At 41.0% G+C, this 15,315-nt stretch overlaps 1 protein-coding gene across 15 annotated transcripts in view; it reads right to left on the minus strand.

The window, feature by feature from the left end:
• Window positions 1-15,315, minus strand: part of TNRC6A (trinucleotide repeat containing adaptor 6A) — a 212,807-nt gene that overhangs the window by 29,117 nt on the left and 168,375 nt on the right. For 12 of the 15 annotated variants that reach the window (XM_031658377.1, XM_031658378.1, XM_031658381.1 and 9 more), the window contains 5 exons: window positions 6,441-9,026; window positions 4,568-4,744; window positions 3,170-3,345; window positions 1,952-1,984; window positions 341-421 (listed from right to left, as the gene is read on the minus strand). In XM_031658377.1, coding sequence (XP_031514237.1) covers window positions 341-421; window positions 1,952-1,984; window positions 3,170-3,345; window positions 4,568-4,744; window positions 6,441-9,026 — 3,053 coding nt within the window. The remainder of the gene's footprint in view (window positions 1-340; window positions 422-1,951; window positions 1,985-3,169; window positions 3,346-4,567; window positions 4,745-6,440; window positions 9,027-15,315) is intronic. The other 3 variants (XM_031658386.1, XM_031658390.1, XM_031658379.1) reach the window with 2 other exon arrangements.

Consider the following 15,315-nt stretch of genomic DNA (forward strand, 5'->3'; position numbering starts at 1 on the left):
AGAAAGAAAATGCAGCATGTTAGCAGACCTTAATTTATCAATGAAAACGAATAAAAAATGAAGAATTTTACTGTATTTCATTATCTGAAAAATTCAAGTGGCTCATAAAGCTTCATTTTTCATTGCCTAATGTAATTTTTTAAATGTTTTAAAATAAAACATGTGACTGAAGTTCTTAGCTAAAACCATAAAAATAAAGGTTTGGGGGCCAATTTTACTCCAACATCAAGCACATTCCTAAGGACTCGAAGACGAAAAATAATTCTTGAAAAGAGTGAAATCGAGATAAACCATGGAGCACCATTAAAAGAGGAAGGAGCTGCTAAGAAAACATACTTACCGAAAAACTGATATTTGAAAACTGTTTAACAAATGGATTTATCCACGCCTCTTCTTGTTTGTTTCCACCTTTCATCATTCCCTTTGTAAAATAAAAGAGTAGAAAAGATGCCATGGCCATCTCTGTTTATCTGGGTATAGTGACGGATTAATAAAACTTAAGACAATCCCCAATTCTCATTTTTAGCCAATAATTTCTCCTCCAATCAACTCTTATCAGAGTTGTTAATAATTAAAAATCAACTTATTTGATTTTCAACTTCCTTTGCTCCAGTCCTCTGGTATAGCTGTAATGTACAGAGAAATCTCTAAAGGCAAGCAGTCAGAAGGAAAAGACAGAAGCAAAAGGCCTCGATGACCCAAAAATATGAAAACAGGGCCTCTGAGTAGTGGAGAACTGTAAGAGTAGTTATAATTTAGATTTCTGGAATTCTCACTCCAAACCAAAGTAAAAAAATAATGACTAGGTCCTCAGGTTAGTCTAAAGAAGCCAATTTAACCCATAATTTAATTATGCTATGTGCATCCTACTGAAAACACACCATGTTTTCCACAGGAAAAGTATTTTAAAATTTCAATTTGTGTTGCCAAGAACACAACATCTCTAGCAGAATTGAACCTGGGATTCCTCCTGCTTAGGGCTGGCTGGCTCTCTGCAGCTGGTTGGGGTATGAGTGGTATGGAAACTCCATTGAAACCTGAGTTAAGAGGATGAAGGGTCTGTGATTAGCAGTCTGGTAGACAAGGAGGCTGGAAGCCATAGAGACCTATGTCTCTCATTATGGTCTCACAGAACCATCCTCAGTCTGTTGCCTTCATCACCCTTTCCCATTGCTACTGTCTATTCCTTCTGACTGTGAAACAGAACACAGCTTCACAACTTCCCCCCAAATGCAGGTCTCTGAAGCAAGCACCTAACTCTCTCCGCAGATTCTGAAGTTGGCTTTGATCCCTTTTCCTTTCACCCCATCCATCCCCATACCTAACTAGTTGCCAAGTTCTTCTGTCCTTTCTATTCTGACTGAAATGCCTCTCAAATTAGTCCCTTCCACTATATATCCAGTCTCATTTCCCAACTCAAGCCCTCCTTTCTAGCTTGAATTAACACAGATGCTCCCTGAGATCCCTAACTGTGGTCTCCCCTCTGTGCCAATTTATATTTCATACTATCATTGACTAAAATTAATAATTAAAAAACCCCACTGATGTCGTTTTCTACTCAATTTCATTGGTTCCATATTTTACACAAAATAAAGTTCAAATTCTTGGCATGCTATTGAAGACACTACAATCTGCCTTAACTACAGAGCCAGATCTCTTGTCACTTCTTCCTAAAAATTCTACATTTTAGTTATGTTGGGCTACTATCTTCCTTAACACATCCCATCCCAAGCATCTTCCAAATTCAAGCTGACACTTCTATGAAGCTCTCCTAATATCCCGTACTAGACTGTGAGCTCCCGAAAGGTGAAGCTCATATCTTAGTGTATTTGAATCCCCAGCACCAAGCACAGTACCTGGCACACAGCAGAGGCTAAATAAATGTTTGCAGTTGCTTTCTAAAGATTTTTACTAGTAGAAACAAAGGAGAAAGAGTAAAAAGGCTACACACCCTTTCCCTTCTCCTTTTTTTGCCACTCAGACCCTGTAAGGAAAGACAAAGTCACAAAACAGCATGGTCCAGTGGGAAGAACACAGGGTTTGGAATTGGAAGACCTAAACTTAAGTCCTTACTCTGTCACTAGTTATTGCAACTTTGGGCAAGTCACCACCTTTTCCAGTCTCAAATTCCTCATTAGTATCCTATCTTAGAAGGTTGTGAGGATCAAATGACTTATGTAAAACATGTAAAAGCATTTCATAAGCTATATGGCAAGGCAATAGGCAAATTCAGCCAAATGAAAAATTTTAAAAATGAAAATGGCAGGTCCTAGACTTAGAATCCCAGGATTAAAAGTGAGGAACCTTGGCAGTTACCTAGTCCAACTATCCACTGGTATTTGCCTTCTAAGGTCTCTCAAAAGGTAATCATTCTCAAGTTGGGTGGGATAGGATGTTATGTCAGAACCACCTGGGAGACTGGGCACCTATTTTGAAAATGGTCGTCCCCAGGAAGACCTGACGCCAGCCCCCAGTGCCACCTCTTACGAACCAGTGCTCTAAATCAGTGCTTCCCAAACCTGGCTCTGCATCAGAGACATTTGGGGAGTTTCTTCAGGATAAGAAACCTGGTCCAATTTCCAAAACTTCAGTAGACCTGAGGTACGGGAAGCTGCACTTTTAACAAATGCCATGGGATTCCGATGTACAGCCAGCTTTAGGAATATGATTTGTCCACACATAAAAGCCAAATCAAGCTCAGATCATTCCTAGGGATTTCTGTCACAGGACCTTTTGGGATGGGATAGGGACAAAGATGACAGGTGAATAAGGAGGATAGTGACTCTGGGTAAGGGGGTGGCGGGGGACTCCAGGTGAGGAGGTGAAATGGGAGATGAACTGGCAGTGGGATGGAAAGAGTCAACATGGAGATTTGCTCTTCTCTTCATCCTCACCGCTGCAGGCACCACCCTAGGATGAGGGGTTGTCCCAGGCAGCACTGGTGGAGGGGGAGGAGGAGAGAAATCCCAAGCTGTAGCAGTGGGGAGAAAGGAAGTTCCTGTGGTCTTATGTTTCTCTAGGTGGCTGCCCATACAAGTGGCTATACCTAAGGTGGGGGCTGCCTGGACTGTACTGACTGCCAGAAATGGGCAGGCAAAAAGTTAATTTTCTGTGGGTAAACTACCTTTGGAATTTAAAGTTTCAAGGGCTTTGCCCTTGAAATGTTTACCTTCGATGACATTTTCTTTGTATATGGTGGCCAATTTAAAGATGAGTTAAGCTCTTGAGACGAATTACTATTCCACATTCCAATCTCTACATCCTCTTCCTCTTCCCAGCCAGTGGGGCGATTTCCAGGCAATGGCATATCATCACCACACCAGCCATCTTGCATAGATTTTGGCCCTGATTGTGGATTTGTGATATAAAGAGAAACATACTTTAATAAAAGAATTCCTTCTGGAGAATAACCATACATTAAAAATTGGGTAGAGAACCTAATAAAACACACACGCACACACTTATTTCCCTTCCTGCATCTGCACAGAAGGAATGTATGTTTTATACTGAGCTAAAAGTTCCACAAAAAAGAATACATTCTTGGCCGGGCACGGTGGCTCACGCCTGTAATCCCAGCACTTTGGGAGGCTGAGACGGGCGGATCACGAGGTCAGGAGATCGAGACCATCCTGGCTAACACGGTGAAACCCTGTCTCTACTAAAAATACAAAAAATTAGCTGGGCGTCGTGGCGGGCGCCTGTAGTCCCAGCTACTCGGGAGTTCGGAGGCTGAGGCAGGAGAATGGCGTGAACCCTGGAGGCGGAGCTTGCAGTGAGCCGAGATCGCGCCACTACACTCCATCTTGGGCAACAGAGCGAGACTCCGTCTCAAAAAAAAAAAAAAAAGAAAAAGAAAAAGAACATATTCTTATTTTAAAATCTAATAAAACTCCTCCATGCCTTTAACAAATCATGGTTCTTGAACATGGACAATGGTAGCACTCTTGTTTGTACCCACTTAATCATCTGCATAGTGACACACAGGACGAAGATGATGAATGAAATTTGAAATAATCAGTTTTTGTATATATTTTCAGGGAGAATGGCCAAAGAGTATTTCAAAGTCATAAGCAGAAAGCATCTTATCTTCACACATGGCCCTTGGGATTCCTATAGGGTATCTTTTACATAACCTATAGGATAATGACAATGTTAATTTGAATCTTGAGTCTTTTCTGAACTATGCTAATTGTCTGTAACTTTCAGGGAATCATCTGACAGTCTGAATATGTGTCCTCATGGCTACACTATTTAGCCTCTCAGGCTGGATGGCATGAAAGTTGCTAGTAGACTCTTCCTAGATAACCTAATTTGGTAAAATATAATTTAGATTTGATGAAGTATATGCAAATTAACAGTTACAATTCTAAGAAATATGAGAAAAGAGGAAAATTCAGAAAGAGAATAAACCATGTTACAAAATCAAAGAGCAAAATACTGAACATCATCTATCGTGCCATATTATATGATTATAAATAACACAGAAACCTTATCTAATTATTTAATTATAGTCAGTGAGTGATCACCACTGCTACACAACAGCTACCAGGCATTGTCAATAACTTACCAGATTTGCTTAATGCTTGTGGACCAACAGAGCTGGAGCCCCACGTGGATGTGCTGGATGCCGCAGCAATGGGTTCCCCCCAGCTGGGACCACTGTCTATGGGCTTACCCCATGCTGAAGTACCATTATCCACAGTTGTGGCTGGAGTAGAAGGCTCCCCCCAGGGCTCACCCCAGCCTTTAGAAAGTGTGGGAAAAGAAGTCATCAGCATAGAAGGTAAGGAGGTGCAGTGGAATAAGGGACAATAAAGAATACTTAGGGACCAAGGATGAAGAACCTCATGTTTATGTACAGAATAATGATACTGTGATAGGCAAAAAAATGGCATCGTTTTATGTTAAAAAAAAAAAAAAAAAAAAAGACAAACTATTTCCCATTACTATAACTATAAGGTGAGAATTTTTAAAACTTTTTTCATAATTACCCTCTAGGCCTAGAGCTGATTTTTGCATAGTTATGGGAAACCACTCTCCTTTGAGCATCAATTTAATTCCTGAAAAGGTCAAGTCATTCTAAACCAAACCTTGTGAATTGGAGCAGGTGATAAGTTGGGTGACAGTGTATGTATAACATTTGTACCAGCTGGGTACAGTGGCTGATGCCTGTAATCCCAGCACTTTGGGAGGCCGAGGCAGGTGGATCAGCTGAGGTCTGGATTTTGAGACCAGCCTGGGCAACATGGCAAAACCTGATCTCTACTAAAAATACAAAGATTAGCTGGGCATAGTGGCACACACCTGTAGTCCCAGCTACTCAGGAAGCTGAGACAGGAGAATTGCTTGAACCTGGGAGGTGGAGACTGCAGTGAGCCAAGATCATGCCACTGCACTCCAGCCTAGGTGACAGAGCAAGACTCCATCTCCCCCCACCCAAAAAAAAAAAAAATTGTGGCACAAGTGTACCCCTTCCACACCACATACACTGGAAAAACAATGTACTACCCAGCTAACAATAATGGGTCACCTACTTTTTACACATGCTGAACAATCCTTATTTTAAAATCTGAAGTATTAGGCTGAGGTTGTCCAAAGCAAAAAAAAAAAAAAAAAAAACAAAACACCACCACCACAACAAAAACAAAGCCATAAACGTTTCATTAAGAAAAAATAAAAGCCAACAGGCTTCATCTTAGATACATACTTCTTCCTTTTAAGAATCAAACCTAAATTAATACAACAAACTATACTTAGACTGAAAAAAAAAAAAATTAGGCGCCGAAAAGTTAGCTCATGAAAGCACTCCCATATCCACTTCCAATGAGACTATTAAGTCAATAAAACTTTTATTAGCAAAGACAATGTAGCCAATCACACTTAATGAAAATGTTGTCGGGATAATTTGCAGAGACAGGAATTAGTTCATTATAAGAGAGGAAAGTAAGGATATACTAGAAAGGTATTATCAAACATTTTTAATACACAAACATATATACTGTATCTAAGTAGAGTTGGATTTCTCACCTACTTAAAAAAAATCCCTTCTAGAGCCAAATATAGTACCTACTGTTTAGAGAGTACTGTATTTATGAGATACTTGTTTTATTTCTGGAGATATTTTAGTCAAATAATAAAACCACAAGGCCTAACTCTAAACAACTTAGAGAAGTGTACAGCATTTCCACTTGACTGCCCTTGTCCAATTCACCTTCTGTTGCATTTCTAATAGAGAATGAAGTGTGCAGGACTCAAAACAACACTGCCAAAAGTGGAGCTCTGTTCTCTGGTGGTAAACATCACCCCTATAATTTTCTTCAAGCTGCTTCTGGATTACAGTAAGGAACAGCCTTTGTGTACATATCCAAGCACTTTGTTATACAAATCTTATAATAACAGTAAGTTAAAATAAGTCTTGATTTCATAAAATAGAAACTTACCAGAGCCACTGCTTGCCTCTTTGTTTGAGATGGCACTTGCAGGCGTTAGCAGCTGATGTACCTGTGCTTGCTGGTCTGAACGGCTGTTGCCATTTGGGACGTTTTTGTTCCACATGTTCACATTTTTGTAGTTGTATTTGCTTGGATCTCCCCAAGCTGAAGTTCCATCATCAATCTCCATTTTGCGACGTATAGATTCTGGGGATGGTTCCTCCCAGCCTGTGGGTTCTTCTTCTTTTGTTGGGGCTGGTATAGGTCCCCCCAGCCAGCCTGTACCAGGAGGTTTGCCTGTAGCTGGTGGGATTCCCCAAGATCCAACAATATCTTGTTGCTTGTTCCAGTCTGGAGAACTGACTGGCTTTGACGAATCTCCCCAACCTAGAGACTGATTAGACTTTGGAGGGTCTCCCCATCCCTGGGAAGGAGTAGGTTTAGAAGATTCATCCCATCCTGATGAATTATTTGGATTTATGTTGTTTCCCCAAGTAAAAGAACTAGTTTTACCAAGTTCGTTCCAACCGGAAACGGACCTGTCGCTGTCACTACCTCCTGAGCTGGATTTCTTATTGGCCTCACCCCAATGGTTACTCCTTGAAGTTTCTCCCCAGTTATCACTGGCAGAAACAGACCACCCTTGGCTTGATTTCTGTCCATCACCCCATCCCTGTTTGTTCTTTTGTGAGTCATTCCATGCAGCCTTCTCCTCTTTGCAATTCCCCCACTGATTGCTCTTGACCATTCCTGTAGCAGCAGAATCATCTTCCCACCCCCCCTGGCAGTTTGAGCCTTTGGAATCTCCCCACCTCAGAGCAGGTTTGGGATCGCCCCACCCTGATACAGATGAGGTATCATTACTATTAGGGCTAGTCTTATCTATACATGCCCCTGAGTTAAAAGTCTGTGTTGCAGAGCTTCCCCAGGCCTCTGTCCCATTGTCAGTCTTTCGTTCCCCTCTAGGTGATGTTTCTGTATCCCAGGCAGTATTCTGCTTAATAGGAGTCTGTCCCCAACCAGAGTTGGACAGGACACGTGGATCTAAGTCAGTTCTGTTTACAATGCTTTGGAGTAATGTGTGCTGATCAATTTTTCTTCTGTCTCTACTCTGACTTTCTCCAGTTCCTTTTTCCTCAAGGCGTCCAGTGCTTTCTGTACTACCATCGCTCTCCACTGTACCTCCTGTTTTGGCCCACACACTGCTTTGCTCATTTGTCTGAGATGTGGCAGAACCCTGATCCTCTTCCTCAGTAGATTTCCATCCATTTGTAAACTTCTTACCATTGCCATTTGCACTGTCATTGGAATGCTGATTGCTAGGCAGTTTGTTCCACTCACCGCTGGGTAAATTAGTGCCAGTGTTTTGTGCAGGGGTTCCCCATCCTCTTCGACTTCCTCCAGAATTCGCGCCATTTCCACTTCCCCATGATGCACTCTGGGAATTTGCTGCACCAGATTCCCACACACCACCTCCTTTGTTTGTGTTAACTTGAAAGTTAGTGCCCATAGGCCCATTTACGCCAGGCTGCATTAGAGTTGCATTCACAGTGTCACCATTAGCTTGGCCATTAGGGCCTGAACATTTGTCTCCAGAGTAATTAGAACCATAGGCACCCCATGTAGTACCATAAGAGCCTCCACTTTTTGACTCTCCATTGCTAAGGTGAGAAAGGGAAGTGCCATTCATACCTGATGGAGCCTGCATCTGAGGATGATTCATTGTGCTCACACGCCAGGCCCCTGTATTACTACTAGGCAGCTCATTATTCTGCACTGAACCGGAGTTTGGTAAACTAGAGGTCATAAAGTTAGTAGTGTTATTTGGTCCAGTCATTTCAGTGGTAATATTCTGAGGTTGACCACTGAATGAAACCTTCTGTGTACCACTTACTTCAGATTCACAAGTTTCCTGAAGGCTTCCCCAGGTACCATGGGTAGAACCACCACTCACTTTAGAGTTAATACTCTGATTGTTAGGCATCTGGCCTATAGTACTGCACTGAATATTGATGCCAGAACTACCACTCCCTACAGGCCCTTTTAGGGCAAGTCCATTGTTCTCTAATACTGGCCAGGCACCATGGTTGCTAGCTGAATTCAAAGTGCTTGGATTTAACCCTCCATTTGATGAAGAACTTACAGTGCCCCAAGCATTCATTCTATTGTTGCTACTTTCAGATTTGCTTTCAGGAGCATCCACAGAGACCTGACATGTGCTTATTATGGCTCCATGGGAAAAACCCCATGGCCCAGTACTACTTCCATGGCCCACATTATTGCTGCTGCTACCAACTACAAACTTGTTTTGGGAACCAAGTCCAGTGCTATTCCGAAGGCCATCTTTTTCACCACCTGTGTTCCCTGAAGCCATGATAGTGATGTTTCTTTCCGACTCAGAACTGGAGGCAGAATCAGCATCCATACATTCTGAAGCCAACTCCGGATCACTGCCAGGGACTGAGGGCCATGCTTCTTTTTCCGACAAGTCACTTACAACAGCATTCTTACAGTTTGTGCTAGAATCGCTTGTAGAAGACACAAGTCCCCGCTGGGAATTTTCATAATGGGATCCTGAAGTACTGTGGTTTATATCTAGGATAAAGGAGAAGTACAACTATTTATAAAAAGTGTTAGGCCATTTCAAAATGACACTAAAATTTAAGAAAAATGACGAATATGTTATAAATAAACGTGGCTCCTCAAATTTAACAATGGTAGAATGGTTACAAGGGCACTGGTTATCTTCTAGCCACCAACTTTCCATGTTCAACTGATATTATCCTAAGATCCTAGAGGACACAACAGCCCCTTGATAAATACTTGCTGAATGAATACATTTTTAACATATCAGCAAATAAAAGAATTTTGGAGTCAAGAAGGTCTAGGAGGCAGCTACACATTAGGATAACGGAACAACCCAGGCATAGAAGCCTGACATGGAAAGATGGGTAAGGAGAAGTGAATAGCCAAAATTTGATAAAATGTATCAGAAATATTTTTCCACCCTCTGTTTTCTACTATAGCTTTTCCAAACAACTGTTTTGGGTATTGTAACAAGTTTATAATTTTTTTTTTTTTTTTTTTTTTTTTGAGACGGAGTCTCGCTCTGTGCCCAGGCTGGAGTGCAGTGGTGCGATCTCGGCTCACTGCAAGCTCCGCCTCCCGGGTTCATGCCATTCTCCTGCCTCAGCCTCCCGAGTAGCTGGGACTACAGGCGCCGCTATCACGTCTGGCTAATTTTTTTTTTTTGTATTTTTAGTAGAGACGGGGTTTCATCGTGTTAGCCAGGATGGTCTCCATCTCCTGACCTCGTGATCTGCCCGCCTCGGCCTCCCAAAGTGCTGGGATTACAGGCGTGAGCCACTGCACCCAGCCACAAGTTTATAAAAATTTTTAAGAATGGTAAGAATTTGAAAGCTTTTATCATTACATTCCATTTCATTAGTATCCATCTTCAACCTGAAATATTACATCCAAGTAACAGTATTTTCAGTTCAACTTCCTCTCATAAAATTTTCTTAATTTACCTTCCTAACCACATTTATATAAAAGGACAGAAAAGTAATGGTTAATTGTTATGCTGAAGATCACAGAATTATTATGATCTCAAAAAATCAACTGCTGACACTGGAGCCATTTGATGACCAGTCATACAATCCTATAATCTTGGACTTCCTGCTATATATTACTATCTAGCTATTTTACCACAGGTAGGGTGGTTCTAGTGCTTCTGATAGTTCCCCATATTCTTAACTCTCACTTGGTTTAAGGATCTGGTAGGTAGACATTCCTCAGAGGCATTAACCTGCATAAGCCATGTGCATTTCGACTGCCTTGAGGGGCAGGTTATATTGCAGTTTTCTACTAAAGTACCAATCAGAATCACATGTAGTGCTTTTAAATATACATGTTCAAGGCAATGTCCCAGACCTAATGAGCCAACCTTCAGGGGTTGTAGGCCTAGGAGATAAACAGAAGTCACTATTAAGGTGATTTGCTAAAATGGAAAATCAGATTCAATTTGCATCATTTTCTCTCAAAGCACAATCATTAAGCAGCAAAAGATGATGAGCTGGAAAGAGTCTGGAAAAGTGACTGGAGAGAGACCAGAAATGATATAAATTCATCAAATAACATACTTTAAAGTTCCATAGATGACTCTAATTTCCACTCCCTGTTTAAGAATCATTTCTTTAATGATTCCTAAAGCTGCCAAAGAAGATTTGCCATCTTTCAGTGCCCATGAGGAGAATTTCTCATGAAATAAAGGGTAACAGTAAGTCAGACTCACTGGGTATAAGCAAATCAACACACTAACATCTGCACCGGCACCATCAACAAATGTTTGGCATTCAGGACTATGTCTGACAACTTTCTGTGCACTTTTATCACCGAATCCTTACAGCTACCCTAGAGGATAGGCATTACCTTCACTTGCAGATGACAAAACTGAGGTTCACAGGTTAATTTATGGAAAATTAAGTGAGAAAGGCAGGATTCATCAGAATCCTTCATAAAGCAAGGTGCCTAAGAATGTAGACAGGACTCTAGAGACACCCAGATTCAAGTCTGAACTCTGTATGACCAAATCTGCAAAACCAGAATATAAACAATACTTCTTAACCTGGTTCTTTTGTTAATTGTATCGTATGTAAAGCATTAAGCTCAGTGCTGGCTGCAAATAAGTGCCTCGTTAGGGTCAATTTGACATAGTGATTAACAGCACAGATTGGGTAGCCAGAATGCATGGGTTTAAGAGACACTCCTACCATTTACTAGCTGTGTGACCACGGTAAGATCCTCAATCTCTGTGCCTAGTTTCATCTCTGAAGTAGAAATAGTATTAGTACCAGGCCAGGCACAGTGGCTCACCCCTGTAATCCCAGCACTTTGGGAGGCCAAGGTGGGTGGATCGCGAGGTCTGGAGTTCGAGACTATGCTGGCCAACATGGTGAAACCCTGTCTCTACTAAAACTACAAAAAATGAGCCGGATGTAGTGGCGGGCCTCTGTAGTCCCAGCTACTCGCGAGGCTGAGGCAGGAGAATTGCTTGAACCGCGGAGGCGGCGGAAGTTGTTGCAGTGAGCCGAGCCGGCGCCACTGCACTCCAGCCTAACGACAGAGTGAGACTCCGTCTCAAAAAAAAAAAAAAAAAAAAAAAAAAAAAAAGAAACAGTATTAGTATCAATCTCACACAACTGTGGTGTGGATTATTAAAACTGTACTGGCCAGGCGCGGTGGCTCACGCCTATAATCCCAGCACTTTAGGGGGCCAAGGCAGGTGGATCACGAAGTCAGGCGATGTTAATCATCCTGGCTAACATGGTGAAATCCCGTCTCTACTAAAAATACAAAAAAATTAGCCGGGTGTGGTGGTGGGTGCCTGCAGTCCCAGCTACTCAGGAGGCTGAGGCAGAATGGCGTGAACCTTGGAGGCAGAGCTTGCAGTGAGCCAAGATCGCCCCACTGCACTCCAGCCTGGGCAATAGAGCATGGCTCTGTCTCAAAAAAAAAAAAAAAAAAAAAAAAAAGGTACTCTGTACTATATCTGATCCATATTAGGTGCTTAATAAATGAGGTCTATTATCACTGATAAATGCATGCTAAGGATTATCATCTTTTAGTCCTATCTCCAAAGCATGTTTTTCATTCCACCACGTCTCCCTTATGAAGAACAAAGTGAGAAATCATATAACTTCCTTACTTAAAATTTCCACTTAGGTACCTGAATATTCTACCTTAGATACCTTAACTTAGATACCTTAGATATTCTGAAAGCAGAATCTTCTAATTCTGGATTTACACTCCAACAGAGTGTAAATTCCTCTCCTCCCAAAGGGGGCAAAAACTGCTTCTTTAAAAGTTTTTCTCATCTCAGTAAGTTTCCTAAAACCTAGAATTTATCTTCTATTCCTCCCTGTGCACAGCAAATCCAAAACAACATCAAGTCCAAAATCTATATACCTTTTCTCCAAATCTAAGACAGTCCAGCCCTTGTCACCTTCTTTTCCTGGACTACTGCAAACGTATTTCTGCTGCCACTATTTGCATGCATAAGAGTGTGTGTGTGTGTGTGTGTGTGTGTGTGTGTGGCCACTTTCATAAAGCAGGAGTAAGAAAACAAGATTGGCCATCGAAAACAAAACTACCCAAATGGAAAATAAGAAATGGATCCAGAATTCAAGAGTGAAACACCACAAGCATTCCCATAATGACAAGAAAAAGACAAAAATCATCAATACTACTATTTCAGTCCAGCGTTAGAACTACTAACTGATAAAAGATGACTCAAAAATGGGAGGTAAAGATAATAGAATAGAGGCAAAAAAGATCAACATGAAAAAACAATTTCCTTTCTACATGCCAAAAATAATCCAGGAGAAAATGTTGATGGGGAAAGATCTTAATCATTAAGAGCCATAAAGTAACTGGAATAAAGCTAGCAAAAATATTTAAAGTCGTATATGATTATATTTTATTGCAGGCCATAGAAGACACTTGAAAGTAAAGACAATTGTTACTGGATATGAAGATGTAACAATGCTCTAAGTTTAATTCAATTATAAGAAATTGTTAACAAGAGTCTGTAAAAATGATTATAGGTGATTTAAAAATTCTGTAAAGCAAATGGGAGAGTAACCCTCTAAAAGATTTCAAAAAGAAGAGGTTGTGAAGAAGAGAATCTGCATTATCAGGAAATAGTTGAACAGCACTGCACTGCTAGACAGCACTTTGACTGAACAGAAAAAGTAACCCAGAAACAGATCCAAGTATATGTCAAAGATACTATTTCAAGGATTAGCATTTTAAATCAGTGGGGAAAGGGAATATTCAGTACTTGAAAACTTTTTAAAATGAGATAATATATTTTTAAAAATCCCAAATGATTAAAACATTAAAAGATGAAACCATGAAGCTATCAATGAATAAGTATTTTTTATACATAAACCATATGTGACAGATTTCACTGTTAATGTTAGAAAATCAAAAGTAAAGCAAAAAAGCAAACACCTGAATATATTCTGGAAATGAGTTCTATCACCTTTAATGTTAGTGAAAAATGTTCTCAGATTCTGGTCATGACCCGGTTTGGTGGCTAAGTTTGTCTTTTAAAATATTATTAACTAAAATCCCATTTTTAATCTAGAAGCCACTTGATCAAAACCTAAATTAAAGATTATTTTAAAAACTGGGTTACCAATGGTGAGTTACAAGGCATTTTGGGTTATAAAAAAGGTTTTAGTTTAGAAAAAAAAATTCGTTTGGCATTTTAGCTCATGCCTGTAATCCCAGCATTTTGGTAGGCCGAGGCGGCAGTACTGGTTGGGTCCAGGAGTGAGACCATCCTGGGCAACCTAGCAACACCCCATCTCTACAAAAAATAAAAAAATCAGCTGGGCGTGGTGGCATACACCTGGAGTCCCAGCTCCTTGAGAGGCTGAGGCAGAAGGATCGCTTGAGCCTGGGAGGTTGAGGCTGTAGTGAGTTGTGACTATGCCACTGCACTCAGCCTAGGTGACAGAGCTAGAGTCTGTCTCAAAATGAATAAATAAATAAAAATAAATAAAAGGTGTTGGCTGGGCACAGTGGCTCACTCCTGTAATCTCAGCACTTTGAGAGGCTGAGGCAGGTGGATCAACTGAGGTCAAGAGCCTGGGGCCAGCCTGGCCAACAGGGTGAAACCCCATCTCTACTAAAAATATAAAAATTAGCCGGCATGCAGCAGGCACCTATAATCCCAGCTACTCAGGAGGCTGGGGAAGGAGAATCACTTGGACCCAGGAGGCGGTGGTTGCAGTGAGTCGAGATCATGCCACTGCACTCCAGCCTGGGCATTATATAAGAGCGAAACTCCATCTCAAAACAACAACAACAACAACAAAAAAACCAAAATGTATTGCAGGGGATGGGAACAGACACTATTATAACGGAAAGGGTAAAAAGAACAGGACTCCTCAGGAATCATTACTAATATGTTTCAGAGTCAGAGATTATTTCAGATTTGGAAGAAGTCAGATAATTTATTTTGCTTATAGACACATAAGAAGACCCAGTGCTGTAAATGATCTGGAAGATAAACATAGAGAAGCATCATTAAGTAGAGTATTATCACTCAGCTTTTCCAGGAAATAATGAGAAATAGTAAATCTCTGTGCTAGTGGGAAGAAAGGGGGCGGCTGAGTTTTACTGAGTGTAATGCAAAATGTTTATACACTGCAATGCTGTAGGCAAACTTAGATTTGGAAGGTTGCACGTTATTTAGAAATATTTGAAATCCAAAGTATCATTAACATCCTACTTTCATACAAAATGCCCACAGAAGTGTGATTACCAACAGTACCACACTAAAAAAACGTAAATACATAATCGTACATAAGAGAACATCTATTAAAAAAAAAAATCAAAGAGGTTATGTGGGGGCTGAACAAAGACTGGTGATAATTCTAGTGACATAAAAAAACAGCATCGGCTGGGCGTGGCGGCTCATGCCTGTGATCCCAGCACTTTGGGAGGCCTAGGTGGGCAGATCACCTGAGGTCAGGAGTTCGAGACCAGCCTGGCCAACATGGTGAAACCCTGTCTCTACTAAAAATACAAAAATTAGCTGGGCATGGTGGTGGGCGCTTGTAATCTCAGCTACTCAGGAGGCCGAAGCAGGAGAACTGCTTGAACCCGGGAGGCGGGGGTTGCAGTGAGCCGAGATCGTGCCACTGCACTCCAGCCTGGGCAACAGAGCGAGACTCTGTTTCAAAAGAAAAGAAAAGAAAAAAGAAAAAAAAAAGAAAAAAGAAAAGAAACGAAACCGCATCACTTATTCAGGAAGAATTTAGATCCATGGACATTCAAATATTTTTCTTCTAAATATACAGCATCTAACAAA

Source organism: Papio anubis, chromosome 18 (assembly GCF_008728515.1).
Source record: "Papio anubis isolate 15944 chromosome 18, Panubis1.0, whole genome shotgun sequence".
NCBI classification, from domain to species: domain Eukaryota; kingdom Metazoa; phylum Chordata; class Mammalia; order Primates; family Cercopithecidae; genus Papio; species Papio anubis.